Genomic DNA, 14,318 nt, shown 5'->3' on the forward strand with positions numbered 1-14,318 from the left:
AGCTACATATATGCTTTAACATCTAATTACTCTTCTCAGGGAACAGAAGATGGCGGCCCATGGCTGACATGGTGAACGATGAGGAAAACCATCTGCATTGTGAGCAGCACCAGAACTCTGGGATGAATCTCGTCTGGAAGAAGCAGCCATCAGCAGAGAAGAGTTGAGCCAGACAGCAGAGGGAAAATAAATGCTACCTAGCTGTCTCTTTTCTTATACCTACCCACACGTATCTTGTAGTTTCATGGTTTTGTGGCCCTGCTAAAAAAATTTGCCTACTTGATTAGCATTAAAACACAGAACATTTAGAAATGTGATGAACTTGGGTTTGGAAATAAATGGTGAGCATAGTTTGGTCTCAGTATCCATCCAGTCTGATCTTTTATCTAAAATCATTTTTTGGCACAACCATCATTTTAATATGAATCTTTCCCCAGACGGTAAGTTGTGTTTTACCCCACTCTTCTATATTTGTTTTTATTTTTTGTAGAGTTGGTTTAAAATTCAGATTGACTAGATCTTTGGGACCCACCTAAAAGTTTTCTACCATGTATGCTTGGCATGTTGTTGTCATGTTGGCATGTCATCAGATTTACTCCAGTTGATTTATATCCTCATATTTTGCAATTTGCCTGAATATTATACATTAAATGTGGCAGAGCTTCCTCAGGGAGAGATTAAAACTTCATTAATTGTTTGTGGTAATTTGATTTTCAAACATATTTTTCACTGCTGATGTAATATTTTATGCTAAATGCCATGTTTTCATTAAAACAAGAAGGCAGAAATGAAATAAAAGGACAAGCAAAAAAAGGAGATGAAGCAATGTAAACAGAACAAACGCGTGTATAAGAAAAAGACTAAACAAACTATTAAGAGATTTGGTCCTCCATGAGATAGGTCCAAGTGTATCATCTATGTAGAAGAACATTAAGCTGATGACCAACATCACCATCCATTAAGATGTCACAACTAAGCATACTAGATGCATCTTCTATGAAGAGGAAAAAACAGAGACAGGAAGTTGAAAGTCAAAATAGCAGCACATAATCCAGTTTTGGAGAGTAGTAGGAGAAAATTGCATTGAGGAAAAGTGGTCAGTTTGTTCTCCAGAAACCTTCATTTATAGCAACATAACTACAGAGATAGCTCAGGATATACTAAGCCAGTCTAAAAGTGTTACTAAGAAGAAAGTTTCAACCCTAGTCTACAGTAAACAGGATGTTTACAGTAAACAGTGTAGTCTACAGTAAACAGGATGTTTACTGTAGACTAGCAAATAGGGGTGCACCAATTTATTGGCCAGCCAATCTATCTGTGCCGATGTCCTTAATTTTGGGAGATAGGTGATCGGCCGATTTTTACATGTGAAGTCAATTTTATCCACTGATCTTATCTACCTCACCAATTGCCTAAAAATCAACCACTGTCCTCTTTTGCTCTCCCGCGAAAAAGGTTTGTCTGATAGACCGACCCGCCAGGTCATGTCTGCACATTTACATTTAACAATAGTTACCCCACTGTTGCCAACTCAGCAACTTTCTTGTTATATTAAGCAACATTTCAGACAAAAAAATGGTATTGGCCAAAATTGGAATCGGCAGGTATGGCTTTTTAAAAAATCGGTAATCGGATAGAAAACTGCAATCAGTGCAGCCCTACTAGCTACCAACAGTAAACCTGTAGTCTGAGAGGGAAAGGTTCTGTTGGGAGTATATGGGCCAACCAGCTACTACATTAGCTCAACCAATGGGATCACAGGATCAGCTAAGGTCCAGCTCTGTGCTTGTCTTCTTAGTGTGAAGTGATTGTAGCCTGATGAGGGGCCTCCCTCGGGAGCTACAAAGAGTCTGAATCATCTGTTCAGACACATGCCTGATTTTCTGAGGTAACTGCATGCCGTTTATGTGGCAATGCAAGACAAGAAACCTTCATAAAGACCTTATTGAGGTTCTAATGGAATTAAAAACAAGCAAAATTATGATCTACACCTTGTTAATGTCCAACTGAATACTTTTCCAACTCATGGGTGTGTGTTGGTGTTTGCAGGTGACCACAGTTCCTTCGGCACAGTCGCTGCATCTGCTGGACTTCAGTTTCAGTGATTTCGACTTGTCAGACACTGAAACCACCCTGGCTACTATCCGCATGTTTATTGACCTCAAACTGATCCAGAACTTCCAGATGAAGTACACGGTAAGAACTCGCCTACATTCTATATAGTTAATATATTTCTTTATGCTTCTCTTCCTTTCTTATATACCTTGGATTTCTTTAATTAAAACACTTATATATGTAAGTGCTGTCAATTGATTTACATTTTTAATCAAATTAATCTCACTCTGGTGCTGTAATTAATCACAACTACACCTAACTTTGTAAGCTTGAAATATAAATATGCATGCAGTTGTGTGAGCCCCTCATTCCTCCTGATCACAATCAATTAAAATGTAATAATTTATTTTTTTTAGCAGAAGGCAGGTAATGCAGTCTTCCAGTACTCAACAGCAACTAAGTGAAACTTACTCCACTACACATTCATACAAGTAGTAGCACACTTGTTCAGGGCACAACTGATGGATAAGATATATTCATTTCCACTTCTTTTATATATAAAAAAATGTATATATATAAGAAAGTTGCCAAAAATATTTTAGGGGCTTATAGCAAATAAAATTATTTTATTTGTAATTTAAACTAACCTAAAACTTGAAAAGTTTGGTCTGATTTAACTTCAGACAGACAGAAAAAAAATGTGCATATGTGTTTGTATGGAAACAGGGTGTCTGTTCTTAAAATCTTAAATTCACATGTCTTAAAGTAAGTCCTTGCAATGTCTTCAATTAATTAAAAAAAAAGGTAGACTGGGCTTCAATATGTTAATCAAAGGTCTTAAATTTTGTGGCACTACTATTTCATCTCATATTCTATGTAGTCTTTTTTTGTTGTGGGACTTTTCTGTCAGGCAAATGTTTGAGTCGCCTCTTCTCTGCCTTCTCTGTCTCAAAGCAGTTAGGTTTGTTTGAATGAACTAGGTTCTAATGTATTCTTGCTAGCTAGTTGTGTATTGTGTATACTGTTTATGCTTCTATGTAAACAGGTTCCTTATTTTATTAATTCCAAAAACTATTGACTTTTTTGTCAGCAGTGGTAGTAGCATCAGTGCATGATAGTGAGTAAATACATTTTTTACTTACTTTCACAAATAGTGACACTTTTCTATAGTTACATTCATCTGTCTTTTACAGCTATATGCATTCCACTTTATAAGTTAACCAAACAGCAGATAGCAGTTTTAACAATGAATACAATACAATAATAAAGATGAAGTAATGACAAAAGAAAGACAAAACTAAAATATGTAAAACAAATAATTAAATCCCCTCTGAGGTAAGGTAGTCCACACATTCTTCACAATGGTATTTTTTTATGAGTTCAAATGTGTACAGTGAGCGCAAAAGGGCAGAGACACATTTTTAACTGTGTTAATATCTGCAGATGGTGACCTCTGGAGTGTGTCACAAAAACAGCTTTGATTGTAGAAAATGAGGAGCCTGGGGCAGAGCAGACTGTCAGTGTGACATTAACACAGAGAGCTGAGTCTGACCACAGCATCTCACCCAGGAAGCACACTGGCTGAGATTTACTGTACTAATAATAGTACTTTGTTAGTATTCCAGAAGATTCATTGCTGCAGTCATTCATTCTAATCTATGATAATTTTATGATTACTATGGAGAAAATAAGCCAGAATTTGATTAGCTGAATAATGCTGTTCTTGTGGTGCCTTGCTTGAATTATTTCTGCATACTGTTCCTGATGAGCACATAGAGCAGCAGGAAACACCGATTTATGGCAAGAGGGGTGAGTCTTCACTCAGACTGCACAAACACCTGAAATAGTCAAGTTTAGTTAGCACTGTTTGTCCTGCTTAGCACTGTATAAAATCCTACTTGCTTTCAGTGATGCTTTACTTTATGTGACCAGTGTGGATCCAAGCCCCAGTCTTAGACACAAGGGGGAGCAAGCAACTCAAAAACCCAAGGAACAAATATCAAATTGAAAGTCATTTATTGCAAAATCGCCTTAAAGGTAGGCTCAATAAAACATCTCTTTTTAGGTGTATGCCGTGGTCCAACAAATGTCTGTAAAAGTCACCAGGTGAAGGGCCACATTTGATACCTGGTGCCATTGATTGAGCCCCACTTGCTGTGCTGCTTGTGACCGTAGTGATCTGCCTGCAGCGTACTCCTCAGGCCCGCACACAGCTGATTCTGTGCCACTCTGGAACCGCTCCACTCCTCAGGTATGACATGCCCTCTCCAGCTCTCTCCAGGCAGATGCTCCCCTCTGCCCTGGTCATCAGTGCTGGCCATTCATCTACCTCCCATGACTCAGCGCCTAACTTGTGGGTTCTCGCTCTTTGTCCTGGAGCGCATCCTTTTATCTGGCATGATCAGCCAATTACTGTGCTCTGCGTCCTTATTAGACCACTAGACTTCAGTTCAGAGTGTCTTTGAGGCAAAGCACAACTAAAATCAAATGCAAAATTAAATATTCCACTGTATAACATTTACTCTGTATCATGGGTGCTATGCTCTCATATTTTGTGCAAGAAAGGAAGCACAACAAAATGCAAAAACTAGCAACTCTCTAAGGCAATTCAAATAAATAAATAAATGATGATCAGATTTTAGATGAATTAGCTGTGGTCAGGGCAACAGCTCTTGGATAGAAACTGTTTATCAGTCTGTCTGTTTTTGACTTTATTGCTCTGAAACGCCTCGTCTAGAGATAGAAGAGGGCAGCCAATCAGTCTCTGGGCGGTTTAAGACCCTCTGGAGCTGCTTCCTCTCTGCCGTACTGCAACTGGAGAACCACAGCAAGATGCCACGGCTCAACACTAACTCCACAGAGCAGCACAGGACACCACTGGACAACTTTATGATGGTGTTCTTTAGGTGGATGGGGCTACAGTCATGGGTGTAGAGAAAGTAGAGTAGGGGCTTAGAACACATTGTTATGGAGAGCTGGTGCTGGTGCTCAGTGCTGAGGACAGGTGGGATCTCATTCTCAGGAAGTTCATGATCCAGCAGCAGAGACCCGGATCCCCCAGGTTCCTCACCAGTCTGCTCCGTATGATCTCTGCTCCGTATGATGGTGTTAAAAGATGAGCTAAAGTCCAGGAAGAGCAGCTTCACGCAGTTCCTTTGCTGCTCCATGTGTGTCAATGTGGTGTGCAGAGCGATAGCGATGGGATCCTCTCTAGACCAGCTGGTTCTGTACGCAAACTGGTGGGGGTAGAGTGTGGTTTCTCAAAGCACTTCATGAGGATGGACCTTAGTGCCACTGGCCTGTATTCATTGAGGCTGCTAATGTTTCTGTGTGGCAGAGGGATAATGATGAAAGACTTTAAGCAAGGTGGAATGGAGCACTGGGTGAAGGACTGATTAAAGATGCTGGTAAAAACGTCAGCAGCTGATCTGCACAGACCTTCAACTCTCTCCCTGTCACACCGACAATCCAGCAGCTTTCTGGAGGTTCACTGCCCTCAGAGTTCTCCATACTTCCTGTACAGTGATGGTCTGGCAGTGGAGGGATGCTGCTCTGCTGGTGATTCAGCCTCAAAATGGGCAATGGATTTTGCCCAAAGACACCTAGCAACTTCAGATTATCACAAGCCTTCTTTAGCATTTGTTGCTTAAAATACTTTAAGATTTAGGAGCACAGAACATGACATACAGAGAACTCTGACGTGGTCATTAGCTTTGTTCCGATCCATTTGTCATGCTAATCTTGAACGAACACCTAAAGTGTTGCAAAAAAGAATAAAAAAATCAAAGAAAATATGAATTTGGTGTATTTCTATGAGTTTGGCATGAATCAACCAGGCTAAACAATTTTGCCAGATGTTGACATGGCTGTAGGTAAAATGTAGTTTGCAAACTAGCATGGACCACATTTCAGCAAAATGGAGTCTGCACCAGGTTTGGAGTTTTGTTCCCCTGATAAGGCACAGGCCCACCAGTGGATTGGAAAGTTTTCCATGTAGGAACTTCTCCTGCAGATGACAAAAAAGTCATCTGCAGGAAAACAACCCTTTTTCGACATTTAAATATTTCCTCTAGCGCTTTAACTTTTTTTCGGAAAAGCCAAAAACCACGTCAAGCGAGTGTAAAAATGTTTTTATGAAAATGAAGAACTTATTTCCATTGACCTTTCAAAATATGCATGAAAAATATTCCAAAATATGCATGAAAAACATTTCTAGAAACAGCTGGTGTCTTGGCTCCTCTGATGGACACATTAGCTACAGCTCTCTATCTTCAAAAATGAACTAAGATCAAAGATTTCTACAAACAACATGCTTTAGATATAGACCACCTAGACACTGCAACAACTTTAAAGAAAGCAAAAAACAAGATAAATATTGGCAATAATGTCCAGCCTCGACTGACACCCTTTTTCTGAACATGAAATCAATCTAAAGCACAACATTGCAATTAATTAAAATGCTGTTTTCTGAACTTTTAAACTAGTGTTAATGTGAAAATTGCATTACACAAAGCTTTGCAACTTTAGAAATATGATTTTGATTTAATAAACTATGGATTAATGTTTGTGTCATCCTCTGGCAGGACCTCTGTTTTTTGTAGTTGTCAAACTTTCACTGCTTCTTTTATCCTCTGCAGACCTTGTGCCAGTGGGTTCTGAGTGTCAGGAAGAACTACAGGAAGAGCGTGGCCTATCACAACTGGAGACATGCACTGAACACAGCGCAGTGCATGTTTGCTCTGCTCAAGTCAGGACGCTTACAGGTAGGTTCTGATTTTTCAGTTATGCCAGAAGCTTCCATACACTCAGCAACATCATTTATTCAGGGCCATTTTCTATAAGGCTGTATAAAGCTACAATATCCATTCTGAACGATATTTAATAATGAGAACTGGGTTTACTTGTCTCTTACCCATCAAGTAAGAGACAAATATTTACCCCTGTATTTTACATACAGGGTTAAATATACAGCTATGTCCAAAATTATTCACATCAAGATTTAGTTTTTATTTGACTAGCATATTTCCTGGGAGTAGAAGTTATATCAATGTTTTGAAGTGTTGATCTGTGGAGGGAGCTAAAAATTGGAGTGATGGTAAGGAGACCTTCTGGACTCGACGACTTGTATAAATAATATTCCACGAGCCATTTTTTTTAAAAAGCACAATTTAAAACCTTTTTTAAACAATTCTTATAATACTCCATAAATTAAATCTGTAAGATTAAAAATGACTACATTTCCATTGCTTTGTCAGTTTTTGGAGGCTGAGTACAAACTCCTTTGTAGAATAAAAATCATTTTATTAGTTGCTTGATTCCATTAACATTTTTAATTGTGTTAATTGTAGGGTCTATAATTAATTGAAATGAATCATATTTTAATAAAAAATCCAACAAGCAAAAATCCTTATTTCAATCTGGAGAGACTCAGACGGAGAAAGACGACAATTAGAAGACAATGGAAGACTTTATTGACATACAGGATTTACAGTCTTTGGCGCTCGGGCCCCGGCTGGGGATAACGGTTATCGCAGCGTTAGTGATAAGCTTCAGATGAGCATCCCGATGCCGATAGGAACGTCATCCCCCCGGGACCGGCACTGGTGGTGGCGGCTGAAGAAGGGAGTGGGCCTCAAGACCGGGCGATTGGAGGAGGGGGGGGGGGGGGGGGGGGGTTGAGCTCGGCTGGAGAGCGAAGGACACTGTTGGTGAAGGTCCATATCAGCTGGGACTTGGACGGTGATTGGACGAGACGTGGCTTGGTCCAGCGTTGATAGGTCGACGATTGTAAGCAGGTCGCTTCAATTAGCAGGTCCCGGTGGGGATAAAAGAGTCTTCCAGTTTGAATTTGCGCCTAGGCTTCATATTGACAAAATAAGCATTTTCGATTCAAAAACCTTGTTTGCTGCAAAGTGTTAAATAAATAGACATTTTAGCTCAACGCCAAAGATATTTATAGTTTTTAAGCTGTTCTTTTTCACCATCAGATTGGTGAAAAGTATTATTCTTGGCTTTCAGCTTTCCAGAGCTGATCATTCATGGAGCTTTTTTAGAAAGGCCATCCTGTGGCTGCTGACATGAGCATTGAGGATGTCTGTGCTGCTGCCACATGTTGAGATACTATGTAGGCTTGAATAGCTTTGCTGGTAGGCTAACTCCTTGTAGCACAACTAAAACCATAACCACATAAAATCTTGCAGCGGTGTTGACAGCTTATATGCAAAAGTCTTGAGTCATTCTTTGTTTATTTAGTTTTCACTTCAAAGAGTCAGACTGTCTTGTAACATTTGTTCTTCTAATAATTTACAGTATTTCTTTAGGTATTGACTGGTTTGTCACTCATTTCTGTACTGGACATAATCAGTGGCAGCAGTTCTAAGGAAGTAATTTAATTCCTTTTTGGACAGAATAACCTGAATGATGTGGAGATCTTGGCCCTGATGATTGCAACTCTCTGCCATGACTTGGACCATAGGGGAGTCAACAACTCCTACATACAGAGGTATAGTAGGAAGTCAGACAGGGGGAGATGGAGGCTATACATGTAATCAGTGGATTTACAGTGCAGGTGACTGCTATGTCACCATTGTCCAGGAGTGATCACCCACTGGCCCAGCTGTACTGTCACTCTACCATGGAGCATCACCACTTTGACCAGTGCCTCATGATCCTCAATAGTCCTGTACGTATACTACATAAATAAACACAATATTCAGTCCAAAATCTTATTTGTATAGCATGACTAAGGCATAAAACCTGAAATATTAAAATCTGCTCTCATTTATAAATGTACATAAATTACAACCACAGGAAAAAGCCATGACTTTCAAAGAGCAACTCTGTGACACAGAGTAAGCTTGAGAATAGTTCTGGTTTAGATTGAGAAATACCTAATTAATACCAAAATAACTAATTCATAATGTGACAGGTGAATGTGCAGCAGTAGGATTTGTGTGCTGGGACATTTTTTGTGAAGAGCCTTGAGATCAGCTGCATTGTGAATTGATGACTATAAGTAAACTGAATTGAAACTGAATTAAATTGGGTGTGTTTGTGTGAGCGTGTGTATCAGAAAGTATGAGTGGTGTTCTTACTTGCTCACTGGTCTTATATGGATGAGGAAGTGGGGATTTCATATTTACTATTGTTATAGTGTGTCATAATGTGTATTTAGTCAAAAAACAAATTGGAGTCAGCTAGATCTCAGTCAAGCTCGATTGTAAATGGTAAAGATGAAAAATGTCTATCCCAAATACATTGACTGACATTAGAAAACAAAGATGACACCAGATTGAGTTCTAACAATTCAAATGATTCATCACATCATTTATATCCAGTGACAGTTTATGCAAATAAACAACTGCTACAGTGCTGAAGGGGTAAGATGAAATTCAAACTTTCAGCAAACATCAATCTTTATTTTTTCTGCTAAGGTGAGACATACCTACTAGGGGTAGGCATTAATCTTATCATTTATTATTTATTGTGATAAATTTGTTATCATAAGAATTTTTATGCATTGTTGTCATGATAAATTAAAATTATGTTTACAATAGAGGCCACCGATCAGAATCAGCTGATTTCCGTGAAAAAGTCTATGATGGGAGATCGCCGATCACTGTCTCTTGTTGCCGATCACCAAAACTGATCACGTTTATCTCACTTCACAGCCTGCGTGTGCAGCTCATCTCCTCTTTCTTTCACACTGCACAAGCACACAGCAACAAATCCTAAGCGATGTCGTGTGGAACTTTAACGGTCTGAGAGAGAATGGGAACGTTTGCATGATGTGGTAGAAATCTACCTCGGGAGTGAAGCACGTCACAATTCATCAACACAACAAATCTAATATGGCATTTCAAAAACAAATACTTGACGGAGTTTGGCTACATCGAGGCTCACTGCAGGGAAAAAAGACCTCCTGATCAGCTAGGCAGCAGGTAAAGCAGAGCACAACTACCAACAGTGACCTGGATTAGCATCACAGTCAGAAAGCTAAACAAATAATCCGAAAAATAATTCAAGTCAACGAGCTGGCGGTGGAAGACGCTGGTTCTGCTCCCGCTGTTGAACCGCAGCTACTGGTGGTAATATTTCACAGACGTAGCGCCGCTCAACCTCCACCCAGCAGTGAACTCTCACTCAGAACGTCTGCTCAAAGCTGCAGCATGTAACTTAAAAAAACAACAAAAAGATATATATATATACGTATATATATATATATACTGTGTATATATATATATATACGTATATATATATATATACTGTGTATATATATATATATATATATATATATATAGATATATATATATATATATATATATATATATATATATTATGTCTAAATTAGGTGAATTTATTGCCAGATAATTTTTCCATTTTGACATAGTATCATTTATACCTAAAGCAAAAAATTAACAGCCATTCCAGGTGATTGGCAGAAATCGGTGATCACAACATCTTTTGCATTTTCTTTATGCTAAATATTTTATTAGTCAGATTAATTCAGTAGCAGAAAAAATCAAATAAGTAAAATCAATCATCTAGTCTATCTTTCCCTACTGCTGACACTGAGAACTAAAAATGGAACCTTTGAGAGAGACGGACGGAGTTTGGCGTTTTGAACCCCAGAGCTGGCCTGATGATGAATAAGGTGTTCCAGCAGGAGGACGATGTTGATTGACGAAGGCAGGGATCTCTGTAGGTCTGATGACCTTTCGTCTCTGCATCGATGTTGAGGTCACACAGGACTTGGGTGCTGGCAGGAAGAGTACTGATTCAGAGTGGCAGCTCTTTGGTCTTAGGGTGATTTTCTCGTGCACATGGCGTTCAGCTTCTTGTCTTGCCGCTTTTTAACAATCTTCACCTTGTTTCAAGATCTTTCTGTCTCCGTTGAGATGTAGGCGAGCTGACCTCACGGAAGGAAGGCATCAGTTCCTCTTCTTTGTCTTTGTCTTTGCCTTTGAGGTCTGAATCCAGCTAATGAGAGAGTTCTGTGTCCATCTCGATCTTGGCTCAAAGCTGCCTGGAGAATCCAACCAAAGGTTCCTCTTTTGCATTAACTTTTTATAGGGTTTATCCACCCTACAGACACATTTGCACTGGCTGGCATTGCTGTCGTGCTTGTTTTATTGGCTGACTGCTTGGATAGATGATCTCATATCCATCATTGTCTTAGAGACGTTATCACATGATATCTGTGTTTATGTCCTGGGGTGGGTCAAATGCCATCCTACATCTGTTGCCTGCACAATCTTTTTTTTTTTGTTCAACAGTTTAAGTTGTTCAACAATCTGTTTCCAAATCAGCAAACCCTAAGGCATTTCTCCTCTCTATTTAGTTCCTCCTTACCCTAGCTCTCTCTTCATCAGGATAGACCAGTACAGCGCCTGCTTCACTGTCTCCTGCTTCATTTTCCCCTCACTATTGGGCAGAACGTCGTCCCAACCTGGAGAGGGGACTCTACCTCATTCCAGCTGCAAACCATGGCCTCGTATTTGGAGGTTCTGGACAGCAAATCCAGCAGGCCCAAATTAACTGTGTCTATATGGGTCCACACCAGAAAGTGTTAATTTAACTCTTTGTGGAGAGTTGGTACCTTAACTCAAGTACCAACTCTGTGTGGTGTTAGACATTTAACATTTACTAACACTAACTCACTGTTAGATCTTAATATTAACTCTTCCAGAGTATTTTTAACTTCATAAGAGTTATTTGTAATTAATACTAAATGGGTATTTTATTGTTTTGAACTTTTAAAAATTCTTTTGAAATAAATGCAACTCAGAAAATCACTGCCTTTTTATTACATGCTTATTTTCTAAACATGCACCATAATTAGAAAACATATTACAACGTGAAATAATGTTCACGTTCATGTGTCACATGTCACTTTCATTCACATATTGCTTATAAAAAGGTCTGACATATCAGCTGTGCAATACAAAAAGCAGAATGCTTAGTACATTTTTATTCAGTACAACATGTATGAAATTGCTCAAAGTACAAGGTGGAGAAAGTACAGCCTGAATCAATGCATACAGTTCATATAATATGATATAGTAAATTTTACTTAACACAGGTAGACTGCTGGATATTACAGTACAGAAAAGGCCAACCTGGTATTCAGTGCCATCATTTAGAATAGAATAGAATTACTTTATTCATCCCAGCAGGGAAATTACAGAGATGTGTAGTTTCAGAGACTAACACTTCCATCCATCCATCCATCCATCCATCCATCCATTTTCTTCCGATTTATCCGGAAGATAAAGATAAATCTTTATCCGGGTCGCGGGGGTAGCAGCTTCAGAAGGGAGGCCCAGACTTTCCTCTACCCAGCCACTTGTTCCAGCTCCTCTGGGGGAATTCCAAGGCGTTCCCAGGCCAGCCGAGAGACATCATAACTCCAGCGTGTCCTGGGTCTTCCCCGGGGGCCTCCTCCCGGTGGGACGTGCCCAGAACACCTCACCAGGGAGGCGTCCAGCAGACATCCTCACCAGATGCCCGATCCACCTCAACTGGCTCCTCTCGATGTGAAGGAGCAGCGGCTCTACTCTGAGTCCCTCCCGGATGACTGAGCTTCTCACCCTATCTCTAATGGAGAGCCCAGACACCCTACGGAGAAAACCATTTCGGCCGCTTGTATTCACGATCTCGTTCTTTCGGTCATGACCCAAACCTCACGACCATAGACGAGGTCATGAGGAACGTAGATCTACCGGTAAATCGTGAGCTTCGCTTTTTGACTCAGCTCTCTCTTCACCACAACAGACCGGTACAGCGCCCGCTTCACGGCAGACGCTGCGCTAATCCGCCTGTCAATCCCCCGCTCCCTTCTGCCCCTCATTCGTGAACAACACCCCGAGATACTTGAACTCCTCCACTTGGGGCAGGACACCCCGACCCGGAGAAGGCACTCTATCCTTTTCCGGCTCAAGACCATGGCCTCGGATTTGGAAGCACTGATTCTCATCCCGGCCGCTTCACACTCGGCTGCGAACCGCTCCAGGGTGGGTAATCTGAACTGTCGTTTGACCCGTAAGCACAAACGACAGTCAGGACCCGTCCCCCCACCCGTAGGTGGAGGGAGGCTACCCTCTCGTTCACAGGGGTAAACCCCAACATACAGGCGCCGAGATGGGGAGCAACAATTATGCCCACTCCTGCCCAACGCCTCTCACCTTGGGCAACTCCAGAGTGGAAGTATGTCCAGCCCCTATCAAGGAGACTAGTTCAAGAACCAGAGCCATGCGTCAAGGTGAGGCCGACTATTTCTAGCCGGAACCTCTCAACCTCACACACTAGCTCCGGATTCTTCCCCACCAGAGAGGTGACATTCCACGTCCCAAGAGCCAGCTTCTGCAACCGAGGATCGGACCGCCAGGGTCCCCTCCCTTGGCCGCCACCCAACTCATATTGCACCTGACCCCTTTGGCCCCTCTCATAGGTGGTGGGCCCATGGGAGGGGGAACATGGCCCTCCCATGGGCCCACCACCTATGAGAGGGGCCAAAGGGCCATGTTTCCTCTTCGGGCTGAGCTCGGCCAGGCTCCATGGAGGAGGGGGTTGAGTGCCCCAATGATCCTAGGAGCTATGCTGTCAGCCACCAGGCGCTCGCCATCTTGTCCATCATCGGCGTCTTCAGGCTGCGCTTTGTCTGGTCCCTCACCTAGGACCTGTCTGCCTTGGGTGGCCCTACCAGGGGCATAAAGCCCAGACAGCATAGCTCCTAGGATCATTGGGGCACTCAACCCCCTCCTCCGCAATAAGGTGGCAGCCCAAGGAGAGAATTAACACTTACATAACCATTTTTGAAGCATGGATCTTGGAAGAAGCCACAGGGGGAGGACTGATGCTGATGACTAGTGATACATCCTCAACCAAACTGGAGTTAATATATACAAAAAAGTCAATAAAGGATTACAACATGCTGCAAAATGCATATGAGAATGCAAAACAACTGGAATAATGACAACATAAATTATATCTGGTAGTGCAGAATAATAACATGAAAAAACATTTTACAGTTTTTCAAAGAAAAAAATCTGGATCAGAAAGGTTGATAAATCTGACAATATATTTATGTAAATGTTCAACATCATGAGAAAACATAGTCCAGATTATTACAGATTTGTTCAAATTAGCCAAGAATTTGACTCAATGTTCACCCACTCGATTTTTTTCTCCAACACTTATACACCCCAAACGTTCTGCGTGTTAAGCTAAATATACTAAAACCGAGCAATGTGTAGAACGTGACG

General features: G+C 41.0%; 1 protein-coding gene across 3 annotated transcripts in view; it reads left to right on the forward strand.

The window, feature by feature from the left end:
* pde5a (phosphodiesterase 5A) overlaps positions 1–14,318 on the forward strand; it is a 129,632-nt gene that overhangs the window by 89,496 nt on the left and 25,818 nt on the right. For 2 of the 3 annotated variants that reach the window (XM_023346291.1, XM_023346290.1), the window contains exons 13-16: positions 2,050–2,196; positions 6,693–6,818; positions 8,463–8,557; positions 8,650–8,737. In XM_023346291.1, the coding sequence (XP_023202059.1) occupies positions 2,050–2,196; positions 6,693–6,818; positions 8,463–8,557; positions 8,650–8,737 (456 nt within the window). The remainder of the gene's footprint in view (positions 1–2,049; positions 2,197–6,692; positions 6,819–8,462; positions 8,558–8,649; positions 8,738–14,318) is intronic. The other variant, XM_023346293.1, reaches the window with a different exon arrangement.

Source organism: Xiphophorus maculatus, chromosome 14 (assembly GCF_002775205.1).
Source record: "Xiphophorus maculatus strain JP 163 A chromosome 14, X_maculatus-5.0-male, whole genome shotgun sequence".
Classification (NCBI taxonomy): Eukaryota; Metazoa; Chordata; class Actinopteri; order Cyprinodontiformes; family Poeciliidae; genus Xiphophorus; species Xiphophorus maculatus.